The sequence below is a fragment of the Clarias gariepinus genome, chromosome 9, assembly GCF_024256425.1.
Source record: "Clarias gariepinus isolate MV-2021 ecotype Netherlands chromosome 9, CGAR_prim_01v2, whole genome shotgun sequence".
NCBI classification, from domain to species: Eukaryota; Metazoa; Chordata; class Actinopteri; order Siluriformes; family Clariidae; genus Clarias; species Clarias gariepinus.
In genome coordinates, this window is record NC_071108.1 from 35,315,695 (window position 1) to 35,331,046 (window position 15,352).

At 55.3% G+C, this 15,352-nt stretch overlaps 1 protein-coding gene across 1 annotated transcript in view; it reads right to left on the reverse strand.

Annotated features, from left to right (window-relative positions):
• The window catches only part of LOC128530626 (filaggrin-like), a 113,483-nt gene that overhangs the window by 30,100 nt on the left and 68,031 nt on the right, over positions 1-15,352 (reverse strand). Inside the window, exon 22 of the mRNA XM_053504674.1 lies at positions 1,230-13,463. Within this exon, the coding sequence (XP_053360649.1) occupies positions 1,230-13,441 (12,212 nt within the window). The 5' untranslated portion in view covers positions 13,442-13,463. The remainder of the gene's footprint in view (positions 1-1,229; positions 13,464-15,352) is intronic.

A 15,352-nucleotide genomic window follows, 5' to 3' on the forward strand; every position in this document is an offset into this window, starting at 1 on the left:
CATGGAATACTGGAACCACATCCTGTGGTCTGATTAGACAAAGATAAACGTATTTGGTTCAGATGGTGTCAAGCGTCTGTGGCGGTGATGAGGAGTACAAAGACAGATGTGTCTTGCCTACAGTCAAGCATGGTGGTGGGAGTGTCATGGTTTGGGGCTGCATGAGCGCTGCCGGCACTGGGGAACTACAGTTCATTGAGGGAACCATGAATGCCAACATGTACTGTGCTGTAGAGCAGTATTCCAACATGATAATGACCCCAAACACACTTTCAAGACAACCACTGCCTTGCTGAAGAAACTGAGAGTAAAGGTGCTGGACTGGCCAAGCATGTCTCCAGACCTAAATCCTATTGAGCATCTCTGGGGCATCCTCAAACGGAAGGTGGAGAAGCGTAAGGTGTCTAACATCCACCAGCTTTGTGACGTGTTCAAGGAGGAGTGGAAGAGGATTCCTGTGGCAACCTGTGAAGCTCTAGTGAACTGAGTTAAGATGCCCAAGAGAGTTAAGGCAGTGCTGGAAAATAATGGTGGCCACACAAAATATTGACACTGGGCACAGTTTGAACATTTTCATTTAGGGATGTACTCATTTTTGTTGCCAGCAGTTCAGACATTAATGGCTGTGTGTTGAGTTATTTTGAGGGGACATCAACTTTACACCATTATACAAGCTGGACACTGATAACATTCCATCAGAGTTTTATATCTTTAGCGTTGTCCCTTGAAAAGATATAATAAAATATTTACAAAAATGTGAGGGGTTTACTCACTTTTGTGATATATATATATATATATATATATATATATATATATATATATATATATATATATATATATAATCAAGCCTAGTAATTAATGAATTAGAGACAAATGTTTGCGGATCATTTATTGGCAGGTATAATTTGTGCAGTTGTCAGAAAATTCAAAGCAATTTTGTAAGTCTGCCAAATGCCTAAATGTAAAATGCAGATATAAGTTTTACTAAGCATCCTGTAGAACAACTCGTAACAGAGCTGCATCAGAACAACTTGGTACAGGTTTTACGATGGATGCCCTTTCTGACCCAACCCTCCAATTTTATCTGGTCTTGGGACTGGCATTGCATCCAGGGATAGGGATTTGGGAATTGGCTGGGAATTGAACCTCAAACCTCAAACAAATTATTAAATTTGTAGGCCAAAAAGTGTATATCTAACAATAAAAGATGTGTTATGTAAAACACAAACCTTTCTTTATTGTGTTCCAGCGAGGGTTCATCCCTGACATTCAGTTGGCTGAAGGCACTGCTTTTTGTGTCATCTTTGTGGCCTGATAAGTGAGTGTTCGTGGTGTCCCTCTGGTATGGAGAGCTGGATTTTATGGTGTTCAGGTTATTTGATAAGGTGTTGTTTGTTGAGATCGGGTGGTCTGGTGAGCCAGTTTTGGTGGTGCTCTGATAGGCTGGTGAGCCGGGCTTCGTGGTGTACTGGTGGTCTGGTGAGCCGGGCTTTGTCGTTATGTGGTGGTCTGTTGAGCCAGGCTTCGTGGTGGCCTGGTGGTCCGGTGAGCCAGGCTTGGTGGTGTGGTGGTGGACTGGTGAGCCGGGCTTGGTGGTGGCCTGGTGGTCCGGTGAGCCAGGCTTGGTGGTGTGGTGGTGGTCCGGTGAGCCGGGCTTGGTGGTGTGGTGGTGGTCTGGTGAGCCGGGCTTGGTGGTGTGGTGGTGGTCTGGTGAGCCGGGCTTGGTGGTGTGGTGGTGGTCCGGTGAGCCAGGCTTGATGGTGTTATGGTGGTCTGGTAAGCCCGGCTTCGTGGTGTTATGGTGGCCTGGTAAGCCTGGTTTGGTGGTGTTATGGTGGTCTGGTGAGCCCGGTTTGGTGGTGTTATGGTGACCTGGTGAGCCGGGTTTCGTGGTGTTATGGTGATCTGGTTTGCCAGTCTTTGTGGTGTTATGGTGGTCCGGTAAGCTGTGCTTGGTGGTGTGGTGGTGGACTGGTGAGCCGGGCTTAGTGGTGTGGTGGTGGCCCGGTGAGCCGGGCTTGGTGGTGGCCTGGTGGTCTGGTGAGCCAGGCTTGGTGGTGTGGTGGTGGTCCGGTGAGCCAGGCTTGGTGGTGCGGTGGTGGACTGGTAAGCGGGGCTTGGTGGTGTGGTGGTGGTCCGGTGAGCCAGGCTTGGTGGTGGCCTGGTGGTCCGGTGAGCCGGGCTTGATGGTGTCGTGGTGCCCTGGAGAGCCGGGCTTGGTGGTGTCGTGGTGCCCTGGTAAGCCGGGCTTGGTGGTGGTATGGTGGTCTGGTAAGCCCGGTTTTGTGGTGTTATGGTGGTCTAGTGAGCCGGGCTTTGTCGTTATGTGGTGGTCTGTTGAGCCTGGCTTCGTGGTGGCCTGGTGGTCAGGTGAGCCGGGGTTGGTAGTGTAGGGGTGGACTGGTGAGCCGGGCTTGGTGGTGTGGTGGTGGTCTGGTGAGCCGGGCTTGGTGGTGGCCTGGTGGTCAGGAGAGCCGGGCTTAGTGGTGTTATGGTGGTCTGGTGAGCCCGGTTTGGTGGTGTTATGGTGGTCTGGTGAGCCCAGTTTGGTGGTGTTATGGTGATCTGGTGAGCCGGGTTTCGTGGTGTTATGGTGATCTGGTTTGCCGGGCTTTGTGGTGTTATGGTGGTCCGGTGAACCGGGCTTGGTGGTGGCCTGGTGGTCCGGTGAGCCAGGCTTGATGGTGTCGTGGTGCCCTGGTGAGCCGGGCTTGGTGGTGGTATGGTGGTCTGGTGAGCCCGGTTTTGTGGTGTTATCGTGGTCTGGTGAGCCTGGTTTGGTGGTGTTGTGGTGGTCTGGTGAGCCCGGCTTCGTGGTGTTATGCTGGTATGGAGAGCCAGGTTGGTGGTCCGGTGAGCCGGGCTTGGTGGTGTTATGGTGGGCTGATGAGCTGGGCTTCGTAGTGTACTGGTGGTCTGGTGAGCCGGGCTTTGTCGTTATTTGGTGGTCTGTTGAGCCTGGCTTGGTGGTAGCCTGGTGGTCAGGTGAGCCGGGGTTGGTAGTGTGGGGGTGGACTGGTGAGCTGGGCTTGGTGGTGTGGTGGTGGTCCGGTGAGACAGGCTTGATGGTGTTATGGTGGTCTGGTGAGCCCGGCTTCGTGGTGTTATGGTGGTCTGGTGAGCCAGGTTTGGTGGTGTTATGGTGGTCTGGTGAGCCCGGTTTGGTGGTGTCATGGTAATCTGGTGAGCCGGGTTTCGTGGTGTTATGGTGATCTGGTTTGCTGGGCTTCGTGGTGTTATGGTGGTCGGGTGAGCCGGGTTTCGTGGTGTTATGGTGGACTGGTTTGTCGGGCTTGGTGGTGTTATGGTGGTCTGGTGAAACCGGCTTGGTGGTGTCGTGGTGCCCTGGTGAGCTGGGCTTGGTGGTGTTGTGGTGCCCTGGTGAGCCGGGCTTGGTGGTGTCATGGTGCCCTGGTGAGCTGGGCTTCGTAGTGTACTGGTAGTCTAGTGAGCCGGGCTTTGTCGTTATGTGGTGGTCTGTTGAGCCTGGCTTCGTGGTGGCCTGGTGGTCAGGTGAGCCGGGGTTGGTAGTGTAGGGGTGGACTGGTGAGCTGGGCTTGGTGATGTGGTGGTGGTCTGGTGAGCCGGGCTTGGTGGTGGCCTGGTGGTCAGGTGAGCCGGGCTTAGTGGTGTGGTGGTGGTCCGGTGAGCCAGGCTTGATGGTGTTATTGTGGTCAGGTGAGCCCGGCTTCGTGGTGTTATGGTGGTCAGGTGAGCCGGGGTTGGTAGTGTAGGTGTGGACTGGTGAGCTGGGCTTGGTGGTGTCGTGGTGCCCTGGTGAGCTGGGCTTGGTGGTGTCGTGCTGCCCTGGTGAGCCGGGCTTGGTGGTGTCGTGGTGCCCTGGTGAGCTGGGCTTCGTAGTGTACTGGTGGTCAGGTGAGCCGGGGTTAGCAGTGTAGGTGTGGTCTGGTGAGCCCGGCTTGGTGGTGTTATGGTGGTCTGGTGAAACCGGCTTGGTGGTGTCGTGGTGCCCTGGTGAGCTGGGCTTGGTGGTGTTGTGGTGCCCTGGTGAGCCGGGCTTGGTGGTGTCATGGTGCCCTGGTGAGCTGGGCTTCGTAGTGTACTGGTAGCCTGGTGAGCCGGGCTTTGTCGTTATGTGGTGGTCTGTTGAGCCTGGCTTCGTGGTGGCCTGGTGGTCAGGTGAGCCGGGGTTGGTAGTGTAAGGGTGGACTGGTGAGCCGGGCTTGGTGATGTGGTGGTGGTCTGGTGAGCCGGGCTTGGTGGTGGCCTGGTGGTCAGGTGAGCCGGGCTTAGTGGTGTGGTGGTGGTCCGGTGAGCCAGGCTTGATGGTGTTATGGTGGTCTGATGAGCCCGGCCTCGTGGTGTTATGGTGGTCTGGTGAGCCAGGTTTGGTGGTGTTATGGTGGTCTGGTGAGCCCGGTTCGGTGGTGTCATGGTAATCTGGTGAGCCGGGTTTTGTGGTGTTATGGTGATCTGGTTTGCCGGGCTTCGTGGTGTTATGGTGGTCTGGTGAGCCGGGTTTCGTGGTGTTATGGTGGTCTGGTTTGTCGGGCTTGGTGGTGTTATGGTGGTCTGGTGAAACCGGCTTGGTGGTGTCGTGGTGCCCTGGTGAGCTGGGCTTCGTAGTGTACTGGTGGTCAGGTGAGCCGGGGTTAGTAGTGTAGGTGTGGTCTGGTGAGCCCGGCTTGGTGGTGTCGTGGTGCCCTGGTGAGCTGGGCTTGGTGGTGTCGTGGTGCCCTGGTGAGCTGGGCTTGGTGGTGTTGTGGTGCCCTGGTGAGCCGGGCTTGGTGGTGTCATGGTGCCCTGGTGAGCCGGGCTTGGTGGTGTCATGGTGCCCTGGTAAGCTGGGCTTCGTAGGGTACTGGTAGCCTGGTGAGCCGGGCTTTGTCGTTATGTGGTGGTCTGTTGAGCCTGGCTTCGTGGTGGCCTGGTGGTCAGGTGAGCCGGGGTTGGTAGTGTAAGGGTGGACTGGTGAGCCGGGCTTGGTGATGTGGTGGTGGTCTGGTGAGCCGGGCTTGGTGGTGGCCTGGTGGTCAGGTGAGCCGGGCTTAGTGGTGTGGTGGTGGTCCGGTGAGCCAGGCTTGATGGTGTTATGGTGGTCTGGTGAGCCCGGCTTCGTGGTGTTATGGTGGTCAGGTGAGCCGGGGTTGGTAGTGTAGGTGTGTACTGGTGAGCCGGGCTTGGTGGTGTCATGGAGCCCTGGTGAGCTGGGCTTGGTGGTGTCGTGCTGCCCTGGTGAGCCGGGCTTGGTGGTGTCGTGGTGCCCTGGTGAGCTGGGCTTCGTAGTGTACTGGTAGTCAGGTGAGCCGGGGTTAGTAGTGTAAGTGTGGACTGGTGAGCCGGGCTTGGTGGTGTTATGGTGGTCTGGTGAGCCGGGTTTCGTGGTGTTATGGTGGTCTGGTTTGTCGGGCTTGGTGGTGTTATGGTGGTCTGGTGAAACCGGCTTGGTGGTGTCGTGGTGCCCTGGTGACCTGGGCTTGGTGGTGTTGTGGTGCCCTGGTGAGCCGGGCTTGGTGGTGTCATGGTGCCCTGGTGAGCTGGGCTTCGTAGTGTACTGGTAGCCTGGTGAGCCGGGCTTTGTCGTTATGTGGTGGTCTGTTGAGCCTGGCTTCGTGGTGGCCTGGTGGTCAGGTGAGCCGGGGTTGGTAGTGTAAGGGTGGACTGGTGAGCCGGGCTTGGTGATGTGGTGGTGGTCTGGTGAGCCGGGCTTGGTGGTGGCCTGGTGGTCAGGTGAGCCGGGCTTAGTGGTGTGGTGGTGGTCCGGTGAGCCAGGCTTGATGGTGTTATTGTGGTCTGGTGAGCCCGGCTTCGTGGTGTTATGGTGGTCAGGTGAGCCGGGGTTGGTAGTGTAGGTGTGGACTGGTGAGCCGGGCTTGGTGGTGTCGTGGTGCCCTGGTGAGCTGGGCTTGGTGGTGTCGTGCTGCCCTGGTGAGCTGGGCTTGGTGGTGTCGTGGTGCCCTGGTGAGCTGGGCTTCGTAGTGTACTGGTGGTCAGGTGAGCCGGGGTTAGTAGTGTAGGTGTGGTCTGGTGAGCCCGGCTTGGTGGTGTTATGGTGGTCTGGTAAAACCGGCTTGGTGGTGTCGTGGTGCCCTGGTGAGCTAGGCTTGGTGGTGTTGTGGTGCCCTGGTGAGCCGGGCTTGGTGGTGTCATGGTGCCCTGGTGAGCTGGGCTTCGTAGTGTACTGGTAGCCTGGTGAGCCGGGCTTTGTCGTTATGTGGTGGTCTGTTGAGCCTGGCTTCGTGGTGGCCTGGTGGTCAGGTGAGCCGGGGTTGGTAGTGTAAGGGTGGACTGGTGAGCCGGGCTTGGTGATGTGGTGGTGGTCTGGTGAGCCGGGCTTGGTGGTGGCCTGGTGGTCAGGTGAGCCGGGCTTAGTGGTGTGGTGGTGGTCCGGTGAGCCAGGCTTGATGGTGTTATGGTGGTCTGGTGAGCCCGGCTTCGTGGTGTTATGGTGGTCTGGTAAGCCAGGTTTGGTGGTGTTATGGTGGTCTGGTGAGCCCGGTTTGGTGGTGTCATGGTAATCTGGTGAGCCGGGTTTAGTGGTGTTATGGTGATCTGGTTTGCCGGGCTTCGTGGTGTTATGGTGGTCTGGTGAGCCGGGTTTCGTGGTGTTATGGTGGTCTGGTTTGTCGGGCTTGGTGGTGTTATGGTGGTCTGGTGAAACCGGCTTGGTGGTGTCGTGGTGCCCTGGTGAGCTGGGCTTGGTGGTGTTGTGGTGCCCTGGTGAGCCGGGCTTGGTGGTGTCATGGTGCCCTGGTGAGCTGGGCTTCGTAGTGTACTGGTAGTCTGGTGAGCCGGGCTTTGTCGTTATGTGGTGACCTGTTGAGCCTGGCTTCGTGGTGGCCTGGTGGTCAGGTGAGCTGGGGTTGGTAGTGTAGGGGTGGACTGGTGAGCTGGGCTTGGTGATGTGGTGGTGGTCTGGTGAGCCGGGCTTGGTGGTGGCCTGGTGGTCAGGTGAGCCGGGCTTAGTGGTGGTATGGTGGTCCGGTGAGCCAGGCTTGATGGTGTTATGGTGGTCTGGTGAGCCCGGCTTCGTGGTGTTATGGTGGTCAGGTGAGCCGGGGTTGGTAGTGTAGGTGTGGACTGGTGAGCCAGGCTTGGTGGTGTCGTGCTGCCCTGGTGAGCCGGGCTTGGTGGTGTCGTTGTGCCCTGGTGAGCTGGGCTTCGTAGTGTACTGGTGGTCAGGTGAGCCGGGGTTAGTAGTGTAGGTGTGGTCTGGTGAGCCCGGCTTGGTGGTGTCGTGGTGCCCTGGTGAGCTGGGCTTGGTGGTGTCGTGGTGCCCTGGTGAGCTGGGCTTGGTGGTGTTGTGGTGCCCTGGTGAGCCGGCCTTGGTGGTGTCATGGTGCCCTGGTGAGCCGGGCTTGGTGGTGTCATGGTGCCCTGGTGAGCTGGGCTTCGTAGTGTACTGGTAGCCTGGTGAGCCGGGCTTTGTCGTTATGTGGTGGTCTGTTGAGCCTGGCTTCGTGGTGGCCTGGTGGTCAGGTGAGCCGGGGTTGGTAGTGTAGGTGTGGACTGGTGAGCCGGGCTTGGTGGTGTCGTGGTGCCCTGGTGAGCTGGGCTTGGTGGTGTCGTGCTGCCCTGGTGAGCCGGGCTTGGTGGTGTCGTGGTGCCCTGGTGAGCTGGGCTTCGTAGTGTACTGGTGGTCAGGTGAGCCGGGGTTAGTAGTGTAGGTGTGGTCTGGTGAGCCCGGCTTGGTGGTGTCGTGGTGCCTTTGTGAGCTGGGCTTGGTGGTGTTGTGGTGCCCTGGTGAGCCGGGCTTGGTGGTGTCATGGTGCCCTGGTGAGCCGGGCTTGGTGGTGTCATGGTGCCCTGGTGAGCTGGGCTTCGTAGTGTACTGGTAGCCTGGTGAGCCGGGCTTTGTCGTTATGTGGTGGTCTGTTGAGCCTGGCTTCGTGGTGGCTTGGTGGTCAGGTGAGCCGGGGTTGGTAGTGTAAGGGTGGACTGGTGAGCTGGGCTTGGTGATGTGGTGGTGGTCTGGTGAGCCGGGCTTGGTGGTGGCCTGGTGGTCAGGTGAGCCGGGCTTAGTGGTGTAGTGGTGGTCCGGTGAGCCAGGCTTGATGGTGTTATGGTGGTCTGGTGAGCCCGGCTTCGTGGTGTTATGGTGGTCAGGTGAGCCGGGGTTGGTAGTGTAGGTGTGTACTGGTGAGCCGGGCTTGGTGGTGTCGTGGAGCCCTGGTGAGCCGGGCTTGGTGGTGTCGTGCTGCCCTGGTGAGCCGGGCTTGGTGGTGTCGTGGTGCCCTGGTGAGCTGGGCTTCGTAGTGTACTGGTGGTCAGGTGAGCCGGGGTTAGTAGTGTAAGTGTGGACTGGTGAGCCGGGCTTGGTGGTGTCGTGGTGCCCTGGTGAGCTGGGCTTCGTAGTGTACTGGTGGTCTGGTGAGCCGGGCTTGGTGGTGGCCTGGTGGTCAGGAGAGCCGGGCTTAGTGGTGTTATGGTGGTCTGGTGAGCCCGGTTTGGTGGTGTTATGGTGGTCTGGTGAGCCCGGTTTGGTGGTGTTATGGTGATCTGGTGAGCCGGGTTTCGTGGTGTTATGGTGATCTGGTTTGCCGGGCTTTGTGGTGTTATGGTGGTCCGGTAAGCCGGGCTTGTTGGTGGCCTGGTGGTCCGGTGAGCCCGGTTTTGTGGTGTTATGGTGGTCTGGTGAGCCTGGTTTGGTGGTGTTGTGGTGGTCTGGTGAGCCCGGCTTGGTGGTGTCATGGTGCCCTAGTGAGCCAGGCTTGGTGGTGTTATGCTGGTCTGGTGAGCCCGGCGTTGTAGTGTTATGGTGGTCTGGTGAGCCCGGCTTCGTGGTGTTATAGTGGACTGGTTTGCCAGGCTTCGTGGTGTTATAGTGGTCTGGTGAGCCTGGTTTGGTGTTGTTATGGTGGTCTGGTGAGCTCGGCTTGGTGGTGTCGTGGTGCCCTAGTGAGCCAGGCTTGGTGGTGTTATGCTGGTCTTGTGAGCCCGGCTTTGTAGTGTTATGGTGGTCTGGTAAGCCCGGCTTCGTGGTGTTATAGCGGACTGGTTTGCCAGGCTTCGTGGTGTTATGGTGGTCTGGTGAGCCTGGTTTGGTGGTGTTATGGTGGTCTAGTGAGCCCGGCTTGGTGGTGTCGTGGTGGTCTGGTGAGCCTGGCTTCGTGGTGTTATGCTGGTCTGGTGAGCCCGGCTTTGTAGTGTTATGGTGGTCTGGTGAGCCCGGCTTCGTGGTGTTATAGTGGACTGGTTTGCCAGGCTTCGTGGTGTTATAGTGGTCTGGTGAGCCTGGTTTGGTGGTGTTATGGTGGTCTGGTGAGCCCGGCTTGGTGGTGTCGTGGTGGTCTGGTGAGCTGGGCTTGGTGGTGTCGTGGTGCCCTGGTGAGCCGGGCTTGGTGGTGTCGTGGTGCCCTGGTGAGCCGGGCTTGGTGGTGTCGTGGTGCCCTGGTGAGCCGGGCTTGGTGGTGTTATGGTGGTCCGGTAAGCCGGGCTTGTTGGTGGCCTGGTGGTCCGGTGAGCCCGGTTTTGTGGTGTTATGGTGGTCTAGTGAGCCTAGTTTGGTGGTGTTGTGGTGGTCTGGTGAGCCCGGCTTCGTGGTGTTATGCCGGTATGGTGAGCCAGGTTGGTGGTCCGGTGAGCCGGGCTTGGTGGTGTTATGGTGGTCTGGTGAGCTTGGCTTCGTACTGTACTGGTGGTCCTGTGAGCCGGGCTTTGTCGTTATTTGGTGGTCTGTTGAGTCTGGTTTCGTGGTGTTATGGTGGTCTGGTGAGCCAGGTTTTGTGGTGTTATGGTGGTCTGGTGACCCCGGCTTGGTGGTGTCGTGGTGCCCTATTGAGCCAGGCTTGGTGGTGTTATGCTGGTCTGGTGAGCCCGGCTTTGTAGTGTTATGGTGGTCTGGTGAGCCCGGCTTCGTGGTGTTATAGTGGACTGGTTTGCCAGGCTTCGTGGTGTTATAGTGGTCTGGTGAGCCTGGTTTGGTGGTGTTATGGTGGTCTGGTGAGCCCGGCTTGGAGGTGTCGTGGTGGTCTGGTGAGCCCGGCTTCGTGGTGTTATGGTGGTCTGGTGAGCCAGGTTTTGTGGTATTATAGTGATCTGGTGAGCCCGGCTTCGTGGTGTTATGGTGGTCTGGTGAAACTGGCTTGGTGGTGTCGTGGTGCCCTGGTGAGCTGGGCTTGGTGGTGTCGTGGTGCCCTGATGAGCCGGGCTTGGTGGTGTCGTGGTGCCCTGGTGAGCCGGGCTTGGTGGTGTCGTGGTGCCCTGGTGAGCTAGGCTTGGTGGTGTTATTGTGGTCTGGTTTGCCAGGTTTCGTGATATTATAGTGGTCTGGTGAGCCCGGCTTTGTGGTGTTATGTTGGTCTGGTGAGCCCGGCTTGGTGGTGTTTTGGTGGTCTGGTGAGCCCGGCTTGGTTGTGTTATAGTGGTCTGGTGAGCCGGGCTTGGCGATGTCCTTGTGCCCTGGTGAGCCGGGCTTGGTGGTGTTATGCTGGTCTGGTGCGCCAGGTTTGGTTGTGTTATAGTGGTCTGGTGAGCCGGGCTTGGCGGTGTCCTTGTGCCCTGGTGAGCCGGGCTTGGTGGTGTTATGCTCATCTGGTGCGCCAGGTTTGGTGGTATTATGGTGGTCTGGTGAGCCAGGTTTCGTGGTGTTATGGTGGTCTGGTGAGCCCGGCTTCGTGGTGTTATGGTGGTTTGGTGAGCCCGGCTTTGTGGTGTTATGGTAGTCTGGTGAGTCCGGCTTGGTGGTATTATAGTGGTCTGGTAAGCCCGGCTTCCTAGTGTTGTGGTGGTCTGGTGAGCCCGGCTTTGTAGTGTCGTGCTGGTCTGGTGAGTCAGGTTTCGTGGTATCATGGTGGTCTGGTGAGCCTGGCTTGGTGGTGTTATGCTGTTCCGGTGAGCCTGGTTTGGTGGTGTTATGCTGGTCCGGTGAGCCTGGTTTGGTGGCGTTATGGTGGTCTGGTGAGCCTGGTTTGGTGGTGTTATGGTGGTCTGTTGAGCCGGGTTTTGTGGTGTTATCGTGGTCTGGTAAGCCTGGTTTGGTGGCGTTATTGCGGTCTGGTTTGCCAGGTTTCGTGGTGTTATGTTGGTCTGGTGAGCCCGGCTTGGTAGTGTATTGGTGGTCTGGTGAGCCCGGCTTGGTTGTGTTATGGTGGTCTGGTGAGCCCGGCTTTGCGGTGTCCTTATGCCCTGGTGAGCCGGGCTTGGTGGTGTATAGCTGGTCTGGTGAGCTGGGTTTCGTGGTATTATGGTGGTCTTGTGAACTGGGTTTCGTGGTGTTATGGTGGTCTGGTGAGCCCGGCTTGGTTGTGTTATAGTGGTCTGGTGAGCCCGGCTTGGCGATGTCCTTGTGCCCTGGTGAGCCGGGCTTGGTGGTGTTATGCTGGTCTGGTTTCCCAGGTTTCGTGGTATTATAGTGGTCTGGTGAGCTCGGCTTTGTGGTGTTATGTTGATCTGGTGAGTCCGGCTTTGTAATGTTATGGTGGTCTGGTTTGCCGGGCTTGGTGGTGTCGTGGTGGTCTGGTTTGCCGGGCTTGGTGGTTTTATGGTGGTCTGTGGAGCCAGGCTGGGTGGTGTCTTGGTGGTCAGCCGAGCTGGGCTTGGTGGTATGATGGTGGTCTGGTGAGCCTGGTTTCATTGTGTTATGGTGGTCTGGTGAGCCGGGCTTCGTGGTGTCGTGGTGCCCTGGTGAGCCGGGCTTGTTGGTGTCATAGTGGTCTGATGAGCTGGGCTTCCTGATGTCGCGGTGTCCTGGTGAGCCGGGCTTGGTGGTGTCGTGGTGCCCTGGTGCACTGGGCTTGTTGGTGTCATAGTGGTCTGATGAGCCGGGCTTCCTGGTGTCGCGGTGTCCTGGTGAGTCGGGCTTGGTGGTGTCGTGGTGCCCTGGTGCACCGGGCTTGTTGGTGTCATAGTGGTCTGGTTTGCCGGGCTTGGTGGTGTCACGGTGTCCTGGTGAGCTGGGCTTGGTGGTGTGATGGTGGTCTGGCGAGCCTGGCTTGGTCGTGCCACGGTGGTCTGGCGAGCCCGGCTTGGTGGTGTCATGGTGGTCAGGCGAGCTGGGCTTGGTGGTGTGGTGGTGGTCTGGTGAGCCGGGCTTGGTGGTGTCGTGGTGCCCTGGTGCACCAGGCTTGTTGGTGTCATAGTGGTCTGGTTTGCCGGGCTTCGTGGTGTCACGGTGTCCTGGTGAGCTGGGCTTGGTGGTGTCGTGGTGCCCTGGTGAGCCAGGCTTGTTGGTATCATAGTGGTCTGGTTTGCCATGCTTAGTGGTTTTGTGGTGGTCTTTTGAACCGGGCTTGGTCATGTCGCTGTGTCCTGCTGAGCCGGACTTGGTGGTGTCGTGGTGTCCTGGTGAGCCGGGCTTGGTGGTGTTATGGTGGTCTGGCGAGCCCTGCTTGGTGGTGTTATGGTGGTCTGGCGAGCCCGGCTTGGTCGTGTTATGGTGGTCTGGCGAGCCCGGCTTGGTCGTGTCATGGTGGTCTGGTGAGCCGGGCTTTGTTCTGTTATGGTGGTTTGGTTTGCCGGACTTGGTGGTGTCGTAGGGGTCTTGTGAGCCGGGCTTGGTGGTGTCATGGTGTCCTGGTAAGCCGGGCTTGGTGGTTTTATCGTGGTGTGGTAAGTCCGGCTTGGTGGTGTTATAGTGATCTTTTGAACCTGGCTTCGTAGTGTTCTGGTGGTCTGTTGACCCGGGCTTGGCGGTGTACTGGTGGTCTTGTAATCCAGGCTTGGTTGTGTTCTGATGGTTTGGTGTGCCTGGCTCGGTGGTTTTCTGACCACCAGGTTTCGTGGTTTTCTGTTGATCTGGTGAGCCAAACTTCATGGTGTTTTGTTGGTCTGGTGAGCCGGGTTTTGTGATGTTCTGGTCGTCTGGTGAGCAGATTTTGGTGGTGTTCTCATCGTCTTGTGAGCCTGTCTTCGTGGTGTTCTTGGTTCTGTTTCGGTGGTCTGGTAAGGTGGTCTTGGTGGCGTTTTGGTGGTCTAGTGAACCAGTCTGTGTGATGTTCTGGTAATCTGGTGAGTCTTTCTTTGTCGTGTTCTGGTGGTCTGGTAAGCAGGTCTTGGTAGTATTTTCGTCGTCTTGTGAGCCTGTCTTCGTCGTGTTCTTGTGGCCTGCTGTGGTGGTCTTGGTTCTGTTTTTGTGGTCTGGTGAGGTAATCTTGGTGGTGTTCTCGTGGTCTGGTAAGGTGGTCTGGTGGTTTGATGAGCCAGTCTGTGTGATGTTCTGGTGATCTGGTGAGTCTTTCTTTGTGGTGTTCTGGTGGCCTGGTGAGCTCGCCTTTGTGGTCTTCTGGTGGTCTGGTGAGCTGGTCTTGGTTAGGTTCTGGTGGTCTGTTGAGCTTGACTGTGTGGTGTTCTGGTGAGCTGTTGAACTGGTGTTCCTGGTATTTTTACTGTCTAATGATCCGCTGTTTGTAATGTTGATATGATATGATGAGGCAGGTTTCTTGGTTTTATGGTGGTCTGACCAGCTGGTGTTTTTGTAATTCTCATGGTCTGATGAGCTGTTCTTCATGGTGTTCTGGTGGTCTGTTGAGCTGTTCTTCATGGTGTTCTTTTGGTCTGATGAGCTGGTGTTGTGGTGGTCGGATGAGTTAGTTTTCATTATGTAAACATTAAACATAAGAACAGTTACAATTTTTTTAACATTCATTTTGTAATACATATTTTATTTAAAACTAGCTTTGGTATATATAAATACAATCATGTGCAAAACTTAGTATCTTTCTTTTAATTGTTTGTGTTTTTCTGTAAAAATATAATAAATGTCAGGCCATAGACAGCGGCAATAAATAACAAACAGCTCACTAGCATTATTAAAATGGCTTGCAACTCCCACCACCTGAGTTCTAATTAGACACACCTGTTCATTATCAACACCAATTATAATTAGAACTTTAAAGAAAATGAGCGTTGCAAAGTATATACTCTAATAAGTTTCACCTGACATTACCGAGCCGATTGTATAAGTTGTATTTTCCGTGTGTGACCTTGCAGTGATTTCTTGTTTACAATTTTGGATTTGCCCTAATCCATGTTGTTTGTAGGTCAAGCCACACCTCACCGGTGTTTTCTTTTATGTACGTAAACCACTTAATTTACCTGCAATTGTGTCCGCCATCCTATTTCTAACAGAATACTTCACCTTAATATGGCCATAGCAGGTATCTTCAATGTGCATGACGCCCTTGTTGCCAATGCTAGGATATAGAATGAACAGCCACAAGAAATTATCCAACTCCAATAAGAGGTCTAGCTCATGGAGCAAAACCAGGGACTTCTTAAACAGCTCTTTGCAACCAACTTACCCATCCACGTTATCCCCAGAAACATCTATGCTGGCCACCACTTTGCTGGTCAAGGTTTTATCCTTCAATGCCCGCTTTACATTGTAGGACAGGAATTAGTAAGCGAACAGACCAAAATCGCACAGTTTATTAACCTGCTTACCGGACAGGCCCTAAAATGGGCCACCGCTGTGTGGAACCAAGGTGGAGAAACCATCTCGTCCTTAAACCACTTTCTCAGACTGTTCAATAAAATATGTGATCATGTTCTTACCCCCAGGAACCGATACAATTTCTATCAGTTACTCACTCATCATCTATACAGAGTCAAGGGGGGACTGGAGTCTAACCCAGGAGACTTAGGGCATGAGGAGGATTATGGTGGACAGGGTGGCAATCTATCACAAGGCACGTACAGACACACATTCTCACACTGTGGGCAATTTGGAAATGCCAATTAGCCTAATTTGCATGTCTTTCAGTGTGGGAGGAATCCAAAGCACCCGGAGTTGCACGCAATTGCAACGAATGCGGCATTAAATCAGAAAACAGTGGAAGCAAGCCCCAGCCAAAGAGATCCAAAACTTGTACTTCCTTTAACCCAATGGGTCAAAAAATTTACTGCTCTTTCCTTAACTTTACTATAGACGTGCAGATCGAGCATTCAGACACTACTTTTTTGGTTTCAGTGCTGATCAATTTGATCGACATACTGCTGTTTCCCTTACAACAAACACTACAGGGTGTTTATTTTAGGGGGTACGTCACACACCATAGGGACACTGTACTACTTCAAGTGGGTGTGCTCCACTTTAAAAGGATATCATTCCTAATCACTACCTCCACTAAAATTAAAGTAAATATGAGCATCCCTTGGCTGCAAAAGCATGACCCATGATATCCTGGAAGAAAAGAGACATTACTAAGTGGTCCCTAATGTGTAAGAAACAATGCCTCATCATTGCCCCAACACTTTTGGAGATTTAAGCTTCAGGCAATCCTGCAACACTCTGCGCTTATGTACCGGTCTAATGAAGCCTCATCTTGAAAAGAACTTCTAAAAACTCCTGCTGGCTGTGATGTCTTTGTAGTGGTTAAAACAGCGGAGGTATTTAATTTGGGGTATTTTCATGTCTTTGATGTTAACTACACAAACCAATGTCTTCCCACCT